Source organism: Wyeomyia smithii, chromosome 3, assembly GCF_029784165.1.
Source record: "Wyeomyia smithii strain HCP4-BCI-WySm-NY-G18 chromosome 3, ASM2978416v1, whole genome shotgun sequence".
NCBI lineage: Eukaryota > Metazoa > Arthropoda > Insecta > Diptera > Culicidae > Wyeomyia > Wyeomyia smithii.
Window position 1 is genome coordinate 28,699,465 of NC_073696.1, and position 22,476 is coordinate 28,721,940.

A 22,476-nucleotide genomic window follows, 5' to 3' on the forward strand; every position below is an offset into this window, starting at 1 on the left:
TCAATAGAATAATGCCAGTAAGTCGAATTTTACATATCTAAAAATAATAAACCACGGTAAACAAACTGCTCTGACACGTTGGAGATTATACTGTAGCCTCATATACTTTCAGTTGTGTGATTTTGTGCCGAATAATTGTGCGAAGAAAACAACAACGGTGGCTGAAGCGCATCGAGTGTTAAAAAAAGTTTACTGAAATCTAAGTTCTAAGTAAAACAACCACAATTGGGTCCGTCGCTTTAAAGACGGTAACTTCAATGTTACCGACAGTTCGCGTGAAGGAAGCTCAAAAACCTGATTTGCTGAATTTAAGGAATTTCTCGGTAAATATCCATGCCAAACGCAGGAACAGCTCGCTTCGGTATTAGAAGTTATTCACCGAGCCATTTCCAAGCGATTGCATGTTTATTGAAAAAAAAAAACAACGAGAACTTAGTTACGCACCTGAAATTACAAAAATAATTGGAAACTATTCAAAAACAACTCAGAAGAATAACATTACTAGCTAAACTTTCAGCAAACAATATATGCAACACATAATTCTCTATTCCAAAGTTTTATCATTCATCGAAAACGGTCGTGTTGGGGCGGAAATTTATAAAACGATGAATGGCTTCTCGCATTCTCCACCACCCAACAAAACCGGTTTCATTTCCGGAGCCTATATTAACAAACTTTAATAATAGCTGCCGTAACCGGAGGGTACCCCTTCTATGTCCTCCCCATCGAGCTTCGGAAATAATTATATGAACGAAGTGCTGTGTGTATTTTCCAGCTCGTAAGGCAAGCATAACCACCTAACTAGGAAGGACTATAATTTAACAGCGAATCGTTCGGTAGTTTTCATTCTGTAATAATTCGTTACGAACATATTTTTTTTCTGTCAAGCAGCGTTGCTGATGACAGACCAGGATTTACTCTCATTTAAATTCTATTCAAAGCGAAACCATCAGCTATTCATAGCCGCTACTCGGTTTATTTTTATGCCTTCCCAAACGAGGACCGGTCACAGTTTCGCTCTAGAAGTGACGATTCAAGCTCAAACTGTGAAACTAGTCATTCACTATTAGGTGGATTAAGGTTTTTTATTCTCCCCTTTTTCTGACCAGCTGCAAAAAGTCAACACCCAATGGTAAAATTTTGCATCCTAATGATTCTTCGCACTTCGTAACTGTTTCCGACAAACCGGCGACGTCGTCCCTTTCCCCCGATGGAAAGCAAATAATTCAATTGTGGCACGCTGCTGGGAGGAGCAGCTGCTTTGGCAGGAAACCTTTTTTAAGCTCATCTGTGCCGTGCTGCTACGACACGAGAGTAGGTAATTGCAGTGTTGGGGTAGGACGCGTTTCTGTTTTCGCCACTCTGCTGCCGTCTAGGTTATAAATTTACTTTGAAGGTCAACTCTATAGAATAATCTCTATTGGGTGTTTTAAATGAATGAAATATTTTCCACCACATTGTGGTTATATATTTGTTTATACTTTTTTAGATTTTTGTATCTTTAAGAGTTATGAATTCAAAATAATATTCTTTCGTGGAAGAGGACTACAAAAAGGAAATAAATCACTTTTTACAAAAACTCTTATCCCTTTTCTGAGCCGAGCAATGGGCTGAAAAAAAGTTCTGTTGAACAAAAATTAACCCCATTCTGGTGCGTTGTCCTTGTAAAGTTTAGAAGTTTAATTTGCACTTGTTCACTCTGTTTCGGTGTATCCTCGTTGTAAAGCGGAGGGCCCTAATAATACCTTTCACCGGCTTCCGGATAAAAACGTCCTCACAATGGTCCGAATTTGACCACCTTTATTTCAGCCACACACCTGAGCAAGTTTAATAAGTAAGAAACCGTTAGTGTTCATGCTAAAACTGGCTGCAAATCACGGTATCGCCCCTAGGAATGCAGTGCTGTTGCAGTTTGATGTAGTTTTAATATTCAACTGAGAAATGCTAGTGGATATTCGTTCGGTGAAAAAAAAAATCCTAGAAAGTTGAGGTAGTTTCTTAGTGTGGTTTAAAGTTGTTTTTTTTTTTAACTACTCTTTCGCAAAATGAGTTTCAAATGGATGCTATGAAAACCGACGGAACGAGGAAGAATAATGGCTCGTTGTTTACTATGCTATAAAAAAGTGCCAAGTAGGCTCTGGTAGTGTGGATCTTTGTGCACGTTACTGCAATCTTCTGCAACATTGTGTAGCAGCAGAGCATCGATCGACTACCGGTACAGCTACCATGTTGGCCTTACATCATATGACACCGGGGGAGGTGACACAGATATCAAATTTGCACACGGTAAGTACAATAATGCTTCACTCACTCAAAGCTTAATGAAAAAACAAAACAACGAACTGCGCAATGAAATTGCTCATCAATTGGGATAATGGCAATTCTGCAATGACTGCCCACTGGCCACTGGCAAAAACCTCTAAGGCAATCAAGTGGTGCACACTGGCTGTAGCATTTAACTACAGCCAGTGTGCACCACTTGATTGCCTTAGAGGTTTTTTGTTCGACCACGCCACCCGAATTGGATTGCTCCCGAAAGGCACGTCCAAAAGTAGTTCCAATCGAATCCGAAGTCCATCCACGGGCTCCACCGGAAAAGCATAAATCAATCAACTGCAGCGACCGCAAATCATATTTCGTTTCTGATTGAGTTTCTATCAGATTTACCGGCACGACAGCCAACAGCAGCGGGAGTGCTCAAATGATGTCCGCGCTTAGGGATGCTCGGAGCCAGAGTGGTAGCAATCTGAAAATTGTCCTTTTGGATTCAGCGAGTTAGAAACTCAACAATGTAACAAATTCGGTCTTGGCTCGCGTAGTGTCACGTAGTTTGACCACCGGCAATTGTCTACGAATTGTCGATCCCGATTGGCACTCGAAGGTCGCAGATGTTTGCCCACACGTTTTCTCACATGTTTATCCAGCGGCGGCTGGCGGTGACTGACAATTTATTAGGTGTGGCTGTGTGGGTGTAATTAGATTTCACGGATTGGTGACAAATGTGCTGCATTCAAATCCTTTGCAACAGCTGTGTCACCACTGTTGCCACTGGAAAGGGGACGTTCCTAAACCACGTGATTATATTTTAGTTAATTTAGATCAAGCTTTCAATATTACCAACAAGAGTAATTCTGATCAGGGTATAGAATACTGATTTGAACAAAATGCAACTTTGAAAAAGCATGTCCCTTCTGTTAAAGTGTTTATTAAATAGTCTAATCATGATCTTAATATCCTATACAGATTACTGACATTGGACTACATAGCGCAAATCAACATTGATGATCTGGTTAAAACCAGTGGAATTATTGTTTATCAAATCTCTTCTGGTATATATTATCTTGAATTGTTCAGTTTGATACAACGAACTTTAGAAGGTCTTAAAAGTGGAAAATATCGCAACAATCCTTATCGAAGCAAAAGTGCATAAAAATTTGATATTCAGAAGGTCATTTTACTGCTCCGCCATAGATTTTTTACAACTTTGCTATAACTTTAAGTTTTAACGAATTAGAAAAATAAAACGGCTGGTTAGATTCTTTTACTCCAAGATTTGATTTACTTTATTTGCCACTGTTGAATAATAAGAATTATTTTACTAGGTACAGTTGTTCTAAACTTTGAAAAACAGCATACGAGTTATTACGAATTACATCAGTATTGTTATCATAAATATCAAAACTGATTATCACTGTAAGTAAGCGGCATTCAAGAATATTTTTGGAGTATTTTTTGTTTTCTTGAATTTATTTTGAAGCCATCAATAAAATATCACAAATCCAATAGAAATACATTAAGGGTAATTATGATTCTTTGAAGATATAAAAGCAAGAAAATATTTTTACACGTCAATATAATCCTAAAATAAACTTCATCAGAAAATTGAAGAATTGTTTAATGATCATAATTATTACAGATACATCAATCCAATTTATAAAAAAATATACCGCCAACAACTCATTATAAATGAATCATCGTAAAGGTCAAATAACGAGAACTCAAAACACCGATCTCGAGAGGTTGAATAGCATGCATTATCCCAATCCCAATCATCCCGAAATTTTTATCGCATAATTTTAAGAAAACTAAACAACATAATTCGAGAATTAAATTATCGATTGATTAAAAAAAATCACAGAAGCACCACCAGCAATGGCCGACGAATGACCAGTAAATCATAATTAAAGAGTACTTCCAGCTGGCTAACAGGTTTACCTCGACTATTTCTAATATGAATTAAGTTTTGCTGGTATATTTGATACTGTTTAATGTATCATGATAAATTTTTCTGATTTCATTTTTTTACTCTCATTATAACAGATCGTAAAGATCGTTTGTCGAATTCAGAATACAGCCAGCTCCATTTTCTAGTTTGCAAGATTCTGCGCTCACCGATTGGTCTCTTTTTGCGACCACGATTCATGTTCGTAGAGCACCACCGCGAGGATCAGCGTCATGTAGAGCGCAAATTTCGTGCGGATCTGTAGGCTAGCTGCGCAACCCGTAATACGCCCTGTTCTCTGTTACAATTCATCAAAAAAAAAAAAAAACAAAAACAACTACTTCGAAAGTATCCCTATCCATCTACCACGCTCTCTATCCGCCACCATGTAGTTCGTTTTGACAGTGTTTGTCAAGAGTCCAATTCTCGCAGTGTCGTTGTTTAGAACCTTAAAAGCCTCCTCCACAGCACCAAATTAGCATCAATGATATCGTTGCTGATTCGCGATGATTCCCAAGATGAACGCTTGATGTGAAACCTGCAACAGACTTATCAGTATAATCAGTTTTGTTGGAAAACCATGTTCAAGTCAAGTCTTAATCGTACGCCACCTTGAATTCTATATGGGTCATTCCATACGAAGTGTTCACGAAAAAGCACAAACTTGGACACGACCATCACAGATATTGCTCAAAGTTGGGAGAATTATTCATCTACTGTCACTTTGGAAACCTCCCAAATTTGGTGTCGATTGGAATACCCCCCGCTCTGTGAGACCCCCCTGTTTATTGCAAAGTCACGCATTTTTTGTTCAAAATCTCTTTTTTCTTTTTCTTACAATTCATAGACGTAAGATGTACGAAAAATACTGATAGATGATTTTTGAAGAAAATAAACCAAGGAATCCAGAAAAAATATAAGTTTTAACCGGAAGTGTTGCCAGATGGATTATTTTAGTATTTTAAAACTAAATTTACATTTTTCAGTAAATGCAGCCATTTTTATTTTAAATTTGATAGTTTCATGGTGTTCCTTGAAAATTTTCACATAAGAAACAACTATCATTCCGAGGTAATATAAGCCAATCTCGAGATATAGCATTTTTACGAAAATACTTCTGAATTTCGTAATAAATTTTTCGTAAAAATGTTATATCTCAGGATTGGCTCATATTACCACGGGTGGTGAGTGCTTCTTACGTAAAATTTTCCGAGCAAGACTATGAAACCATCAAATTTAAAATAAAATTAGCTGCATTGGCCGAAGAATGCAAATTTAATTTTAAAATACAAAAATAATCTATCTGGCAACACTTCTGGTCAAAAACAATATTTTTTTCTGGATTCCTTGATTTATTTTCATCAAAATTCACCTATCACAATTTTTCTCGTGTCTAACGTCTATAAATTATAAAATAATACAGATATTGTGTCTGAAAGTTGTATTCTTGGAACTTCTCGAGGATCGTTCTCAAGGAGAACATCCGTGGTAGACCGTCCTGCTCGAAAACCGCCTGTTCTATGTGTGCGGAAATTACTTTTTTTTTAAGTAATTTTAATTGTTAGGATTATATTTAGGATTTGATATTTGATGCACTTGGCTTGTATACTCTCAATGAACTCTTTGAAAATAAGTTTTTTATCGTAAAGTTCGGAAATCACTTATATCATTGATCTTGTGACATAATTTCTCAACCGAAATCGGATTGAGTAGATATAAATAAAACAAAATAAAATCACCAAACGAATGGCAGTGTGTCCCTTTTCGATGCGCGAATGTCAACTAACCATCTATTTTTTACACGAAAGCCGTCGTTCTGCATTCACGAGCGGAAGCCTACTGCGACGCATAGTAGCGAAACGAAATCTAATGAGAGTGTTGATCGTTTACAAGACTGGTTTCAGTAGAGTCTATGTCCCTTCTTAAAGATAGGGCATATAGGACCTTCCAACCAATTTGTAAGTAGTGTGGTTCTTCAGATCTCTAAAAGCTTTTCTCACCTAGTCCAAGGTGAGCGAATTCAAAGCGTTCTTCTCAATTCTCCCCTGTTCCCTCGATGACTCTTCACATCGACTCTACTGCCTGGTCATTACGCAAGAAAAACAACTCTATCGGTATCCTTTTCTTTTATTGGCCACTTATTCCGCCGCCATGCGGCCATCGTTGTTTCTCCCACGGGAAAGAAGGTGTCTTGTATCAGCGCTTTATTCCGGCGAAGATGAGGTTTGCAATATTTGCGGGAACAGATTTTTCCGGAAAATGGGACTAAAAATCCTATTTCCCGGAAACTTGTGGAACCCGAGAATGATAAAAACAAAGCGAAAATGAAATTAAGTTTATTTCTAAAAGGTAAAAGATCGTTTCTATTTTGGTAACAATTCTCTTGAAAAAAGATTTAAAAATAATAACACAACCAAGTTTACATTACATTTAGAAAATCACGATTGGTTTTTGTTGCAAATATTTCAGATTTAGAACATTTGAATGCCTACCCGGCAAACCAGAAGTCATATAAGAATGTTGATTATAAGTCGCTCAAATGTGCATATTAAGTTGAAATTGCTTAAGATGCAACATTAAATTGGTTTATGTCGTATAAAATTTAAATCCTATTAAACGCAATATTAGATTATATATGAAGCAATTTAACGTGTCAGATAAAATTGTGAAATGCGCCATTCTTCTAAGTCGTATGGAATGCAATTTAAAGTTTTAAATGAGGCCATATAAGATAGCCTGCGAAGTAATACGAAATCGTCACTAACTTTTTTCTACAATGTACGTATATGGCCTCCAGATTTGTACACATAGGCGCATTTCATGCATCTTATATAGTCATTTTTTACTAAATAAGGGTTCACTTAACAGAATTGAGCCCGAGTTATATAAACCAATTTGTTTGCTGGGTACGTAACTTTCCTGTAAAAAAAAAATTTCGACGCTGATATTGAGGCCACAATCAATCACGTAAATTGCACTCACTTTGAGTGATTAAATTATTTATTTCGGATCGATTATTTCGGATCGACTTTGAATTTTGAAAAAAGAGTATCATTTTTTTCAACAATGATCATAGATAAAATTCACCGTATTGAGTAAACAACTTGGCAATTCTATCAAGATACAACGATAAAATATAAATGAAATAATAAATACTTTCTACAAGAGATACACAACAAATCCCAAGTAACAATTCTATTGCTACTTGGTTTTCTAACGGTTTTATCACAGCAATGAATATTACCAACGGTTTTATGGCGATTAAACCCGTTGCCAAAAATAGCAAGTCGTAATGAACACTGATAGCTGTCAATAAAACTCTAATTAAACTTACAATAAAACCGGCAAGAGTCAATGCGATTTTGCTTTATTATTGGTTTCATTACTACTATCTATTGCCCCATAAAACCACTCCAGCTTGCTGTCATATAACATAGAAACCAGTTTTATTGCGGTCATTCAAATGCCCAGTTTTAACCTGTCAAACTTGTAAACAAATATATGCAGGCAATGATATACATACAGGTGAGAAAAAAGCAGCTTAGTTGGGTTAGTGTGATGCAGAATTCTGTCGCAGTCTCCGTAAGATGTGTGTAAAATGCCTTAGAGCATCTTGCAGCGCATTTGTGAACATTGATGACGTAGAACTCCGAAAATCTAATAAAGTAACACGGCAAACTTAGTACTTTTCGGTAGTTTTTTTTTTTTTAATTTTATCGCCAGTTTGTCTTGTTTTGGTTGGAAATAATTTCATATGTCGTTAAATAATGCGTCCTTAAAAATAAGGTAGGGGCAAGACACTATTGACACTATGAACTAAGTATGTATGTATCGTTGCATTTTTCGTGCACCTCTCTATTTATATCAAAGCTCGTTGATTCCTCATTATCGTCGGTGTGATGTCAGATTTTTCATGAAAATAAAGTTGTCTTGGCCCCAGGGATTTACCATATTATTCTCTAATAATACAGGCATCCAACCTTTGCCGCACCTTACAACATATATATCATTGAACTAGGCTTATTGCGGCTACGATTGATACCAACTAATTACCAACCGCGCCATATTGATATTTTTGAAACTTTTTATGATCTTGAAACAAAATCGAATCGTCGTCTGACCAACAAATAAATTTAATATCCAAAGTTGATTTTGATCTATCTCTGAATTGAAGAACACGGCTAGATTTTTTTTCTGAAAAACTGAGCTGAAATTATCCAATTCATTTTTGCTAACAATGAGATCATTTTTGAAAGCCCGTACTATTTTGATGGCGCTTAAATTTTAGGCGCCTATGTTCTCAAAATGCACGACAAAATTTCATGCGCATATGCTTGAGAGCTACAAAACCTACCAAAAACCCCTCCTTATTCCTTATCTTTCTACAATATCACCATCAAATAAAATCGATTGCACGATGATAACCAACACAGGTGAAACATTTCTCCCGCGACGAGAGATTTCCTTATTAAAAAAGTGGCGTAATGTTCTGGTGTGTGTGCAGGAACGGCACAACAAATCAACTTATTACGGTTGCTGTCAAGCAATGAAAATTGGACTTATTGTGGCGAGTAGCAGAGCGCAATAATGCAACCAAACTTATTGCGCTCTTAAAGAGGTAATGCCAGCTGCTTATAGTATGCGGTACTCTTTCCATGTGGTTTTAGAGCAGTTTTATTGCCATTCTTATAATTGCTTCCATAAGCTTGGCAAGGGTGGGCCACTTGGCTGTAAAGCAAATTTATAGCGGTTATCAGAAGGTTCTGATAGTATTTCTAGTTTTAACAGCAGTTTTGCGAAATTGGTCATGAAAACCGCTAGAAGAATGCAATACGACTTAAATTGTTACTTGGGATGACTTAAGTTAGAAGGAGTTAAGTTGAAATATTTTTATGACTCAAGAAACCTTTACTAAATCGAAAACAATTTCACTTGTTGGAAAGAATCCAAACTTGCAATTTGAAGGGACTCACTGAAATCAGTTGGCTGTAGCAGTTGGCTGTAGCTTGCTCATAAAAAAGCCTACCTACCTACCACTAAACGAAACTTGAAAAGTCGATTCCATTGGTACCCTACTATTTATGTCATGCGATAGACAACAATTCGAATATTGGTCTCGAAGTGATCATTTACTGAGTTACGCAACAGTTTATTTAAACAGCATGTGCGTTGCACGGTAAGCTCTATCGCTAATAACAGCAGGAAAACACCTCATCTTTAACGTTGTTCCTCTACTATTCTCTCTCTCCAATATTCTCCCGCACTCAAACCCCGTATTAAGAGTGAGTGACACGAACACGACAAATCGCGGTTTTTTAGTCCCGTTTCGCTGCATCATAGTCACTTGGTGCTACATTCCGATTCGGAACTTGATCTTCTGTTTTTTTATACACAGACTTCGCAGCCGACTGTTTGTGTACAGGACAATCGCGGGGCTAGCGCTACGGGGAGCTGGCATCGCTGGCGACGTGTGTAGACGCTTTATTTATTGTGTCCGTGATAATCGCGTTTTATTGTGGTATATAGCACGATAAATTGTGAATTTCGTATGGTAATTGTGGGTAAAAGTGTTTCGAGTGTTATAACAGTGTTTTAAAAGTGATTTGGAAGTAAAACAAGCTGGAAATTTGAAGTTTTATTGCCGTTTTTTTCACAATTTGTCGCCTAGCAAATGGCTGCTTTTAAAGCGCAGTGTTGTGTTGGTGACTTTCCTTTGATACGGTAGTGTGCAAGCTTATTCTCCGCCGACGGCACGATCTGCTGAGAGGCAGAAACTGAGAGAGCGGCAGTTGTAACCATAGAAACAAGTTGCCTATACTTGTTTGCGTGCGAGCGGAGGCATGTTTGGTTTGCTGAAAGCTGATTCAATGGCTAAGATAAGTGCATACATTTACAGACATGTTTGTTTATTTATAAATGACTCGAAGGTAGTAGTTTTCACCGACAAGAATCAAATTGTTTTTTTTTTATATATATATTTCGTGTTGTAGTGTGTGCAGTACAGTATGATTTTTTAGCGATGAATTTGTGCGTCATTTAATGGCGAATTCATCTTTCATGTGTAGCTACCACAGCGTAGCATTTTCGTACTGTTCTGTCATTCATTTATGCACCGCATGAAAAGGTGTACCAGACGATTGCTGTTTATCTATTTTGCGATATTTCAAAATGTTAAAATTGTCTTTAATTTCCGAACTGAAATATATCTGGTGACTATGTTTTAATATCCATTGTCATTCCTTTTCTATTTATGACTTCACTAGCTTTTGAATAATTATTTTTACGCCATAGCTAAGTTTTGTTAAATATGCTAAATTTTTATAGGCGCAGATCCAAAACGGTGAAATGAATAATAATTGCTCTAGCATTTTGTAAAGGGTTCAGGAATACTGTAATGGTGTGTCAAGCTCGTTTCCGCAGCTGTGCTACACCGTTCTGGACTACACTTTACAGCACGAAAACGAACACGCAAGCGACGCTACACTCAGTTGTCATATTTTTCGTACGGCATTTGAGAGCATTTGTTTTTGTTATTAGTGTTTTGAGACTGCACCCTGTTTCTTTCGGGTGTAGTCCAGGATAAAGTGTGTAGTCGGATACAGAAAAAGTATAGTCCGGAAAGTGAAAAAAAAGTACAGGACAAAACTGTAGTCCGGGTGTGAACGTGCCGCGGAGACGAGTTCGACATTACTTATGCTTTTACGCATGTCGTTTGACAAAAAGGTCCCTATTGCTCAGCTTAATAATGAGCCAACATAACGCGTACCATTACTTGAACTCGTCACCCAGAGAGTACTGGTGTGGTTTGTGGAATTCAGAGTATGGTGCATTGTTGCTAGTCGAAGTCGAAATCTTATAATTCAATTTTTTCGATTTGTCTAGTTTTTGAGCAGAGGTTTTTGTATACTATGTCCCAATAATGACTAGTTCGGCATTTTGTCAACAAACTTAAGATATATATTTTGGTCAATCTGCGTATCTGCATTTTTCAAATTATTGGGGCTTTGGATGCATGAAACTTTGCCAATTTTTCTATTTGATAGGCAACACTCGCATCGACAGCTAATAGAGAATCGGCGTGAAATATCGTGCTCCCGAGCGTCTCCGTCGGTAGTCGGGGATTGAGCGGTCGTGCATAATGCTTTGGTAAAGCGCGTCTCCGGCCCGAGAGAGTTTTATGATATCTTAGTTCGAATCGTCCACTTAGTGTGGTATACCATTTTGCGTTTCACTAGGATGTACCACACTTACCTGTGCGTGACCCTACAACACTCTTTAGTTTATTACTGCTTTTAATCGGTCTCAAATCAAAAAATCGCTTTTATAGAACAGACGAACAGTATAAAAAAAACGTCGTTAGTCGACCTGTTAGGCTCAAAGTCAGATGCCCGGGTGACCGAATATCTAGAGACTTCGCGTCGATACCTTTCATGAGGTCGTATTTTCTACAGATTGGTTATAACCGTGTTATAATTTTCGATATAGATAGGGTCACTTCACGAAGAAGTGATAGGAGTCGCGAGGCGTTAACGTGGACTCAACTCTTGTAGCTTTCGTAACATTGTGTAGTCAGCTGAGATCAATCAATGGGAGATACGTTTCGGTAGTTGCATAATAACTACATAAACAGATGTTCTAATATTTGAGTCGGTCTTGATTGAGTCATAGGTCCGGTATCCTCGCGTGCGCTTCTTTATTTTTGCGGTGTTACTTCATCTAACATATTGATCGCGTTATGACTTCCGTAGAAGGTATTATGAACTCGTACATGCGATATTTATTATTATGATCCCGGTACTCGAACTCAGCGCATCGTTTTCCAAAACGAAACCTGCTGCAAACCTACCCTTTTCTCCAACATCCCAGTGATTTCTCGTGGAAGTGCAGAGGTGTTCTCGGCTTCCAATAAAGCGAGTATCACGTCAACATATTCCTATACACACTCCTTCTTTGACCTGCATTCGGATGCGGCCGGCGCTGGTATTGCCTAATATAAAGATTAAGGTCACCAGTTTTTACACATTGAAGATGAATGTTAGTCCCAAGCATCATCTGTTGGTTCTCTGTGTAATTACAGCTGATCTGGCAATAACGGAGTAGCAACCGCGGGCGGTCAATCATGCTCATGCTCATGCTCATGCTCAGGACAATCGCGGGGCTAGCGCTACGATCCTACTGACATTAACAGTCTCTCCCGAGCCAAGACTCGAACCTACAATGACTGGCTTGTTAGGCCAGCATCGTACCTCAAGACCATCTGGGAGACACAGTCACATACAGTCAGGCTTATTATTCTCTTCAATATCTAGAATCAGTAGAGTAAAAATTTACCACGCGCTTCTTCGGCATGAGTAATTTTTTTGCACCACATTTCTTTGCATTTAGCACAAAGATGTGCTTCTGCCGCTCGCAGAAAAAATTAACTCACTTGCTGCTTACATCACAGTCGAGCAAAACAAGAGTGGTGAATCACTCTAGCGAAAATACACAGAAGTAACCGAAGTGCGCACTGCTAAGACAATACACAGTTTTCTCGTAGAGGAATGTGATGAGGAGTGGCGCCTGGATTTTTTTTAGTTTGGCAAAACAAATTCGACAAAAACGCAATCTACTTTCCTACCCAGTTGCTCCCCCCATTTGATATATGCTCAAGAGATTTACTGTAAAAAAACTGATGTGAGCTCTGTTATGTAGTGATTGTGCGTTATATCCTTTCGCGTGGGAAGGATCACCTCTCAGGAAAGATATTTCAAATTCCACGGTAGTGTTTTTTTATAAGCTCCTCAATTACACACAATTCGCTGCTCACTCACCAGTGCTGCTACTCACCAGTGTAAGAGCAGTTGTTTCCAGTAGTTGCGAAAGATACACGCTAGTGCTTCTCTGAGAAGAATAGACAAAAGAGGATAATCATTGATTTAGGTTACTCTCTCTGTCTCAAACCGGCTCTCTCACAAATAAACATAAGTTGACACATAAATTACATTACATCAGTTTTCAAGTAGGCACTGTGATGAGCGAAAAAAAAGTACAATCCTATTGTGCGTAGGAAGCGTGGAAGCCGAGCCAAAGATGCGTGAGCATACCGAAGAGACCCACATAAACGTTGAAGAAGTGGTTATTGAGGAAACACAAAGAAAAGTTTTAAACCAGTTAGAATTTTCAACAATCAGCACATTGATTGCTTTCTTTACACAGCGTGTTGGAAGCAATTGCGCGCGTAAAAACATAGTCAACTCATACCTTTTTTTTCACACGACGAGTATGTCAACACCACTGGAAAGTTCTATGTTATAATATGTTGAATTATAGTAAATTAACTGCTGCTCTTCTCAGCTGAAAACAGGAGTTGAATTGAAATATCAAGCACTGCGCACGGAACTTCAAAGGTTCTCGATGCTTATGAGAAACAACATTACATCAAAAGTTAATACATTTATTACTCCCGCGCAAAAAACTCTCTAAACTTCAAACTGACAGGTCTATGAATCATCACAAAATAAAATTCTTTACATTTCAGTAAATTTTTATCCACATAAATCAATTCATAGTCTATAATTTTACATAGAGATTTCCAAGCGTGTCACCTTTTCGGAATATATTAAAGTTCATTCAGGAGTTATATACCTTTGGATTGAATTTTAGAAAAAAATTGGAGAGGTTGTGTACATGTCCGCAAGGTTAACGTAATATTAAGGTTAACGTAATCCATCTGAAATGTTGGCTCAATGAACCTAAACATAATTGTTAAAACAATTATCTAAACATGGATTGAGATAGTCCAGTTTCACATTCGATGAATGTCATTTGTCGTGATTACGGCTTAGCAGTCAAAAATACTCATTTAGAACGACTCTATTTCAATGCGTCCCAACGTTTCGACGCTTCGTTTGTGTCTTTTTCAAGGGAAACTGATTTGGGGAATTTTATTTGAAAGATTATTAACATTGAACATTATTTGAATACAAACTTACAATAATTTTGGTCGAACTAGCTCAAGTGGTTTGTTTCCTAAGCAAGTTGTCATATTTTATACGGGGATTCGACTGTGACACTAAGTTTGATTTTGTTTCGGCTTAGCAGTCTCAATAAAAACGTAGAAACAATAAAAACGATTAGTGTCGCGTGGGTTCTTTCTTTTTTGTTGTTAGCTAAATGTAATTTATGTCCAATTTTTCATGTTTTTGTGTAATGAAATAAAATTTAAAATAGGCCCTGATGAAGATCCCAACCAACCGGATCGAAACGTTGGCGATGACTCCATAGAGATCAGCGCTGTTTTTATTGAGACTGCTAAGCCAAAACAAAATCAAATCAAGTGGTCATAGCTTTGTACCCCCAACACAGTAAACAGAAGGGTTGATGTAGACAACATCAACACAACTTATGCCGGCATATTACACAAACTAAGACGCACGGAGGACAGTGTTATAACAGATAGCTCAGTAGAACTAGAATAACTATAATACGAATTAGACTGAAAGCTCACCATTTTACCCTCCACTTTGTGTACTATATGTAAGCAGTTTAAATTCAATTTGACCAGTTTTTGTGTAACTAATTTAGTTTGTGATTCTAGTTTTCGAAATGTTTGGTGAATGTTACTGACTAATAAAAAAGAAAAGAAAACTATGACCACTTGTTTAGAGAACAAACCACTTGACCTAGTTCGACCAAAATTATTGTAAGTTTGTATTCAAATAATGTTCAATGTTAATAATCTTTCAAATAAAATTCCCCAAATCAGTTTCCCTTGGAAAAGACGCAAACCAAGCGTCGAAACGTCGGGACGAATTGAAATAGAGTCGTTCTAAATGAGTATTTTTGACTGCTAAGCCGTAATCACGACATATTAAAAATCTACAGTCGACCTCTGAACTAATGTTGAATGTCATATTCAAATCTAATAGGTGTGACTCATTGTTGAAGAAGTTTACCATCAATCGATTCGGTTCGTTTAAGGTGTAATCTTGCCTACTTAAACGGGCCCCCCGTTTGTACTGAAAATCAAATACTTATAAAATCAATCGTTCAGATACCCGGCACTTTTTGGTCTTTTTGGACTTTTTTGGTTGCAGTTGATCTGCTGGGTCTCTATCGTAAACACCGCAAACCTTAGCAGAAAACAGCGTTTCGGAGAAATGGCTGTTAATCCACAAATAATTGATGATTAACAGAACTTTCAGAAAACTTCTACTTTTATGCAACAAAAAAGGTTAAGCGCACTTAAAAAATTCCAAACTTTGCTCTTTTTTCACGAGCAAAAAGCTATATAACCCCTTAAGTACAAATGGATTTCATCTCAGTCTCGAAAATATCTAAATTAGGTCGTATTCTGCCATTTCTGGCAGTTTTCCATAAACCGGAAGTAACCGTTTTGAATTTCAAAACGACTGGGTGGTATTTGGTCGTTTCATGCTATTCTCCATGAACCGAAAGTTGCACCCATTTTTAAATTGCATCTGAAGTCAATTTCAGGTCTCTGAGTATCATTCCGATACTGAAAATACTGGCATTAGTAGATATTTTATCATTTTTACTATTATAGAAACCAGAAGCCACCATCTTGAGCTTCAAATGACGTCTGAAGATTGATTTCCGGCCTCTGAATATCATCCCGGTTTAAAAAATCTGCCTTCAAAACAAGGCTCTATTTTTTGTAGTGGTGCAATAGTTAACATCATAAAATCACAATTTCCCTCACTTTGGTGGACGTTTAGCTAATTTTCCAATAGATCGTTGCAAAAATGAAGGGGATCTGCTCAGAACTGACTGGATTACAAGCTTTTCAAATAGGTCAATTTTCGTAACGCTCTCGATGTTTTCGGTATTTCAATTTGCACCCATATTCCAGAATGTTTCCGTATGGCGGAATTCCACGTCAAAAAATATTACTTTCTCTCAAAATACAACTACATAGGATCATTTTCTTTAATTTTCATGAAGATTTGAGCAATAAAAAAAAGCTACAGCGCTTAAAAATGTGCCTCCTTGCAGCCTCATTAATTGAACTTGACTTTTTAAAAACGATTATCTCTTATTTACTTTATTTTTACTTGATGTTTGTTATTAACTTAGTTAGCCCTTCAACAATTGCTTTTTTATGTAAAAGTTTCTACTTTCAAAAATGCCCATCAAAATCAATCAGGCTCGCAAAAACATAAGTTTTTTTTTTGTTTTTGGAAAAACGCTTCTGTATGCAGTTAAAAAAATCATAAAAACCGCTTTTCACAATCTCGTTATTTCAAAATATACTTTTAAGTGCAAAATTGGCAAGTTACTTTTTGGCCGGTATACGAAACTCGACTCTGAAAGGACTATGAAAAATTATCCAACTCAAATTTATAGTAGCTAGGAATTGGTCCATGCAAGCTACCAACACTCACACTATACGCACCACCAGAGATGTTGAGGTGTTCGAAATTGGTCTGCTTAATGAATTGTTCACAATCTCCGTAAAGGGTATATGGACACCATGCCGCACGTTGTCCATCTATAGCGCCTTGCACAGACTAAATTCCAATTTCATACACTTTCTGAGAAGTTTCTACTTTTGTACCTCTTTAGGTTCCCAACCTATGCCATCGGGTATGCCATCCCGGAAATTGATACAGACGGTATTAACCCACTATTTTGGCATACCTTTGTTTGCATTTTTTACGATTTGGACTCGTAAATATTGCACATAAATGGAGATAACAAGTAGTGATGAAACTTGTATGATGTGGTGATATAGACCGTTCCGATAATTATAAATACACTTACGATCAACCGTTTTTTCAAATAACACGCAGTATTCAACCAAACGTTGGCTGCGTCCTGTTGTTTACATCCAAAAGAAACAGATGCTGTCATTTTTTCTAATATTCAGTGCGAAATTTTGAAAATGCGTGGCCTTTCTCCCGAGCAAAGAAAGCGAATAATGCACAAATGGGGCACCGTGAGTGGTCTTTCTATAAGAAAATTAGCCAGAGAAGAAGGTATAAGTGTCAGAGCAGTTCAAACCGCATTGCGGGAGTATTGTGAAGAGTGCACATTTACTGATGCCCCAAGACGTGGTAGAAAACCCGGCCTGTTGATCCCATAATGGCGAAAAAGGTTAAGGAATACTACAAGCGGCATCCTTCAGTATCAGTACGAGATGTGGCGAGAAAGCTTGGAACCTCGGCGAGTAACGTTATGCGTGCCAAGGGAAGAATGGGTCTGCAGACCCGTCGGAAGCAGAAGCAGCCAAAACGAAATCCAAAACAAGCTGAATCTGTGAAACCGAGACCTCGGAAGCTTTATGACAAACTTCTGACCAAAAAAATGGGGTGTCATGGATGACGAAACCTACATTAAACTGGACTATAAGACTCTGTCAGGACCGCAGTTTTATACATCACCGAAGGGAAAGGATGTCCCTGGACCAGTGAAAGCCATTTACACCAAAAAATTCGGCAAGAAGGTAATGGTTTGGCAGGCCATTTGTGAATGTGGGAAAATATCTCGTCCATTCATTACGAATGACACAATAAATGGTAAAATTTACGTGAAAGAGTGTTTGCAGAAAAGGTTGTTACCCATGGTTAAGCAGCATCACAATCCTCCAATCTTTTGGCCCGATCTTGCTTCCTGCCATTACTCTAAGGATGCACTAGGGTGGTATAAAACAAATAATGTCACATGTGTCCCAAAGGAGATGAATCCTCCAAACTGCCCTGAAATTCGCCCTATTGAAACTTTTTGGGCTTTGACCAAGGCAAAGCTGAGGAAATATGTCAAACCAGCGGACAATGTTGAAAAATTTAAAAAAGATTGGCTTAAAGTGATAAAAATGGTCGGAGAACACACTGTGCAAAAGCTTATGAGTAGTGGTTTGAGAAAAATTAGAGAACTCGCGTATCCTACGAAAAATAATCCCAACTTGAATGAAACTGGAAAGAAAACACTTATTATCTATATTTCAGAATAAAATGACCCGAAAAATCCTATATTTTTTGTTTTATTCAAGAAAGAAGATGTATTTATAATTTTCGGAACAGTCTATCAAGTAAGTCAAAATGTAATCTTTTTTAATATAATTTTCCTGATGATTTTTTCTTACTTAAGAATTTTTCAGAAAATTGACTGCTCACGTAGTGCAAGAACGACCCCTAAAAACAACTGGATTTCGAGTATCGTGATTAACAGAGAGCTTAGCTCTGTTTGACATCAATTCGATTAGACAGTTTAATTTGCAAATATCCTTATGTGGTGCATCAATATCAATCCCGCAGCAGGTAAAATGTGTCAATCAGTGATACCGGGCACCTACAATTGGTATAGAGTAAACAACCGCGGCGTTAATAGAGACCGCATTCGGGTGCGACTTTTTTTTTGTGGGCTTGATACATGCAAATCAGAATGCGGTTTAATTAAACCACCAGCAAATGAGATCAAACAGTGCTCATTACGGGTTCAATTCTGTTTGAGTGACGGCTGCAAGTTTAAATTAAACTCACAATAATATCTTTCGTTTTTCTGACATGTCCTACTGGATTTGAAACAGTTTATTATTGACTCACAGTCATTACTCAGCTCATTTCAACAATGAAAACCAAGAAGCTATGAAAGCTCCGTAGTGTCTAAAAAAGCAAAACATCAAAATCATCCGTAGTGTCTAAAAGTAGCAAAACATCAAAAATCTAATTAAAAACTCCCACTAGTGTCGCTACTTTTCATTTCCATTGACGTTGTTCGTTTGCTAATACGAACTCAGGCTGACAGACTGCTGTCAACGTCGCCGTCGGTCGTACAGTTCAAAGCCAGAAAGCACCACAAAGGTGTGATACCGAACGACACGAACAACGGCGATATCACTATGGCTTTTTTGTGCGTAATCTTCCCCTTTTGCCGTGTGGGTGCAGTTTTCTACTACATTGGCATGATGCACCGTTACCTTGAATCGTCGTCGACGTCCTCGTCGACGGAAAATGAATGCTTCCGGCTGTGAACTTTCATGAAACGCATCAAGCCTACCGAGAACAGAGATAGACTTCGGAGCTGCATTCGAACGAGCGTGACTCGAATAGCGGCAGAATCACAAATACAAATGACTGATTCTTGCGTTTGGACAGCCTCTATCGAAATGTGTTTCACAGCGTAGGGATCGTAAGTCCATAAGCTGCTCGCGTATGAAAATACCTTCGGCTTAGGTGTGAATGTTTTAGTAGCAAACAGTTCTGCCGCATTGTCAAGGCCACAAGCAGCTTCAAGCCCTTGATTCAATGGTGACAATATTATGTTACGTTATTTTAATACGAGTATTTTGGACATTTGTGATATTTATGACATTTTTGAAACAGGTAACATTTTTGAAATAATAATAATTGTTATGGCGACGATGTTACAAAATTAGTTTAAATTAGATTCTTTCAAGAAAATTCTGAAATAATCTTAATCATATCATTTTTCTAACAATTTTTTTAACAAAAAAATGTTTTCACTCCATATTTTTTACCTATTTTCAAAAAACATAACAATCATAATCCATTTAATATACTTTGTTTCGCTGGAATCAAAGTGACGAATTGCTCTTTAATTGAAGTAAGCTGCTATTGGTGTACGAGCGAAGTGAAAATATACGGAAAAGTTGAAGGCTCAGGCAAGAAGCTTTTGCTTCACTTCTCACATACGCACACATCCGGTACGACCGTAGGAAAAGGATTTAGTGCGGATCGCTGCTCGGCGCACTCGCGCCTGATGATGCCCGGAGGGGCATAACATGGCAAAGTGGAACTGTTCGTTGTTTATTTCACACACCGCCGGTGGCGATGATGACGATGATGATGCTGCTGTTGATGATGAGGCGATGCTAACGTACCCCGTTAAAGCCGATGTAAGCAGAATCGAGTACCCGTACCCGTACCCAAGCTATGGAAAAGCAAAAGCCCCTTGAGGAAATTTTTGTTTGCTCACACCGACTGTTACGGCTGAAAATGATGCGACTGCGACAGCGTGGTAAAGTTCTAGACAATTTAATTGAAGATGTTTTTCATGGCTTAGCGTTGAGCTGGTAAAACCTGACGCAGACATGTTATCACTGGAAACCATGTGCCTTTGCCACTCCAACCGCCGGGACGATAATGAGACATAAGATGGATGCTATTTTACAATTAAAATGCATACAGCCAGTGAACTTATGAGTCATTGAAATTATACTTGCGTCAGTTGGCATGCAAAGAAGAGAACGTTCTCGCTTGAAAAACTATAAGCCGACTTTGAATTATTATCTTGATTTTATGCGTCCCTCAACCAACAAGATTTTTTTTCTGAAAAACCTAATTATTCCATGAGTTTTTTATTAGCACGAATGTGCATAGTAATAAACTGAAATCCAGTAACCGAGTTGAGGAAAACGTAATGCATTTGCATTTTTCCGACATATCAAAATGAAACACGCAGCGAAATCACGCAATGCATGGAACAGAGAACTGCCGAACCTGGCGAGCTTTAATTAATCTGCAGTGTAATCATTTTCTAATTAGCGCGAAACTGGCGGAATACTGTTACGGAAAAGAAAAAAATCACTAAAAGCAACGCTCCGCAGGATGACTACTTCTGTGGAGTCTAATTAAAACGGAAGCTCCGAGAGGAACCGGCTTGTCTCTGTAAGCGATTTTCGCGCTTTGGACGACTAGACATCAAGTGAGATAACTGCTTATTTTATGCAATCAGACTCTTCTAGTGTAAGTGATAAGAATAATGGCAAGATATTTTCAACGAAATTCTTGATTTAAAATATAGAAACTTGAAATGACTCTCAAACATGAACCATTCACCTTCTATCGACAACTTTAATCTCAATCTTGCCACACATTCAGCTCAAATGAGGTAATTTATAGGCGAATATTGTGCTGTAAATTAATACTATCCCGTTACCAGTAACTTATCTGTATAGTTATCCTAATAATTATCCTTCGAAAGATGAGCGGACTGGTGGTGGTGGGAACGCTTGATGTTCGCGGTTTTGCGAGGAGATTGGGTGTATAAACACATTTAATTCTAGCCGACGACGACGCGTAGAATGTGTGAAGAATCACATGAGATATGACGTCAGACAGGCACGCGGTTTCCACGGTAATTAACATTCAATAATGAGCTGCTTAAATACAACACCGCTCCGCTTAATATTTAAATAACCAGGTCCTAATTGAGGGAGTTGCATCAAGTGGTTTAATTAGTGATTCAATAAGGGCAACGTATCTCTTTATTGACGGTTTCTCTGTTCTTGGAAAGTTACGGTAAATACATAAACTTCTTTGAGAAAGCTTAAAACTAAACAATATCTCGATCGGAAGGTGAAAGTTGCCCCAAATTTGTGGTATAATATTTGGCATTTTTCAATGAATGATTGGAAAGAAGTTTTTTATTTTTAAAATAGTTTATTTGACACGGCACGATACAATTTATGTTTAACTGAGCCAAGTACCTTTTTTTTTTTAATTCTAAGAGCAGGGAAAAGAGGGAGGTACATTTTTTATGTCTCGCGGCCGACTACGAGCTAGTGGGGATTTAAGGTGAGAGGAGGGGAGTTACAATTTTGATTTTAACTTAATTGAGTTATACGATTTATTTATTTGTACATGGCTAAGCAGTGATGTTCTATTTGAGCAGTTTGGTCTGAGGTGGATTTGAAAGGAGTTAAGAATCAATTATTTCAGGTTTAGTTTCGCAGCATTCAACCAATCATTAACTTGCTTCTATAGCTGAGGACAGGATGGTATAGTGTAGAATTAACGTGCCTTGAACTATTTTGAATGCCTTCAATGCATTGTTACTTTCACTGAACAAATCCTAAATGCTCTTACCAAATCGATAACTGATATTTTTCCCCATCCTTTTGGTATAATGATCATCATATCTTATTAATTGCAAACTAGTGAAAAAAATTAACTAAAAATCAATTGAAAAAGAAGCTGCTAACCAATCACGAGCTCGATTTCTGTTCGCAAATCTTGCTTTAGACCCATGTTGTAAGTGACTCCACCTTTTTTAAAGTTATGTCATTTTCCCAATTTCTCAATACGCGAAGAAATTTTATTTCGTGCAAGCTGGTACTTGGCCTGCGTTACTGTGCCCCTTAGCCTCTTCAAAATCAGTTCGGTTAAAAAAAATACAAATTTCATCAAAACACTAATAAATAAATTTGTGAAAATATTATAAGGCAGAAAATGTTGGAAACTTGACGAAACGTTCTAATTTTAAGTTTATTTATCCTGGACAAAAAAAGC

At 37.6% G+C, this 22,476-nt stretch overlaps 1 protein-coding gene across 8 annotated transcripts in view; it reads left to right on the top strand.

Annotated features, from left to right (window-relative positions):
• LOC129732921 (uncharacterized) overlaps positions 1–22,476 on the top strand; it is a 391,879-nt gene that overhangs the window by 293,987 nt on the left and 75,416 nt on the right. For 3 of the 8 annotated variants that reach the window (XM_055694382.1, XM_055694381.1, XM_055694383.1), the window contains exon 2: positions 1,810–2,286. The exons of the other annotated variants lie outside the window; for them this stretch is intronic. In XM_055694382.1, the coding sequence (XP_055550357.1) occupies positions 2,227–2,286 (60 nt within the window). In that variant the 5' untranslated portion in view covers positions 1,810–2,226. The remainder of the gene's footprint in view (positions 1–1,809; positions 2,287–22,476) is intronic. 8 annotated transcript variants of the gene reach the window in all.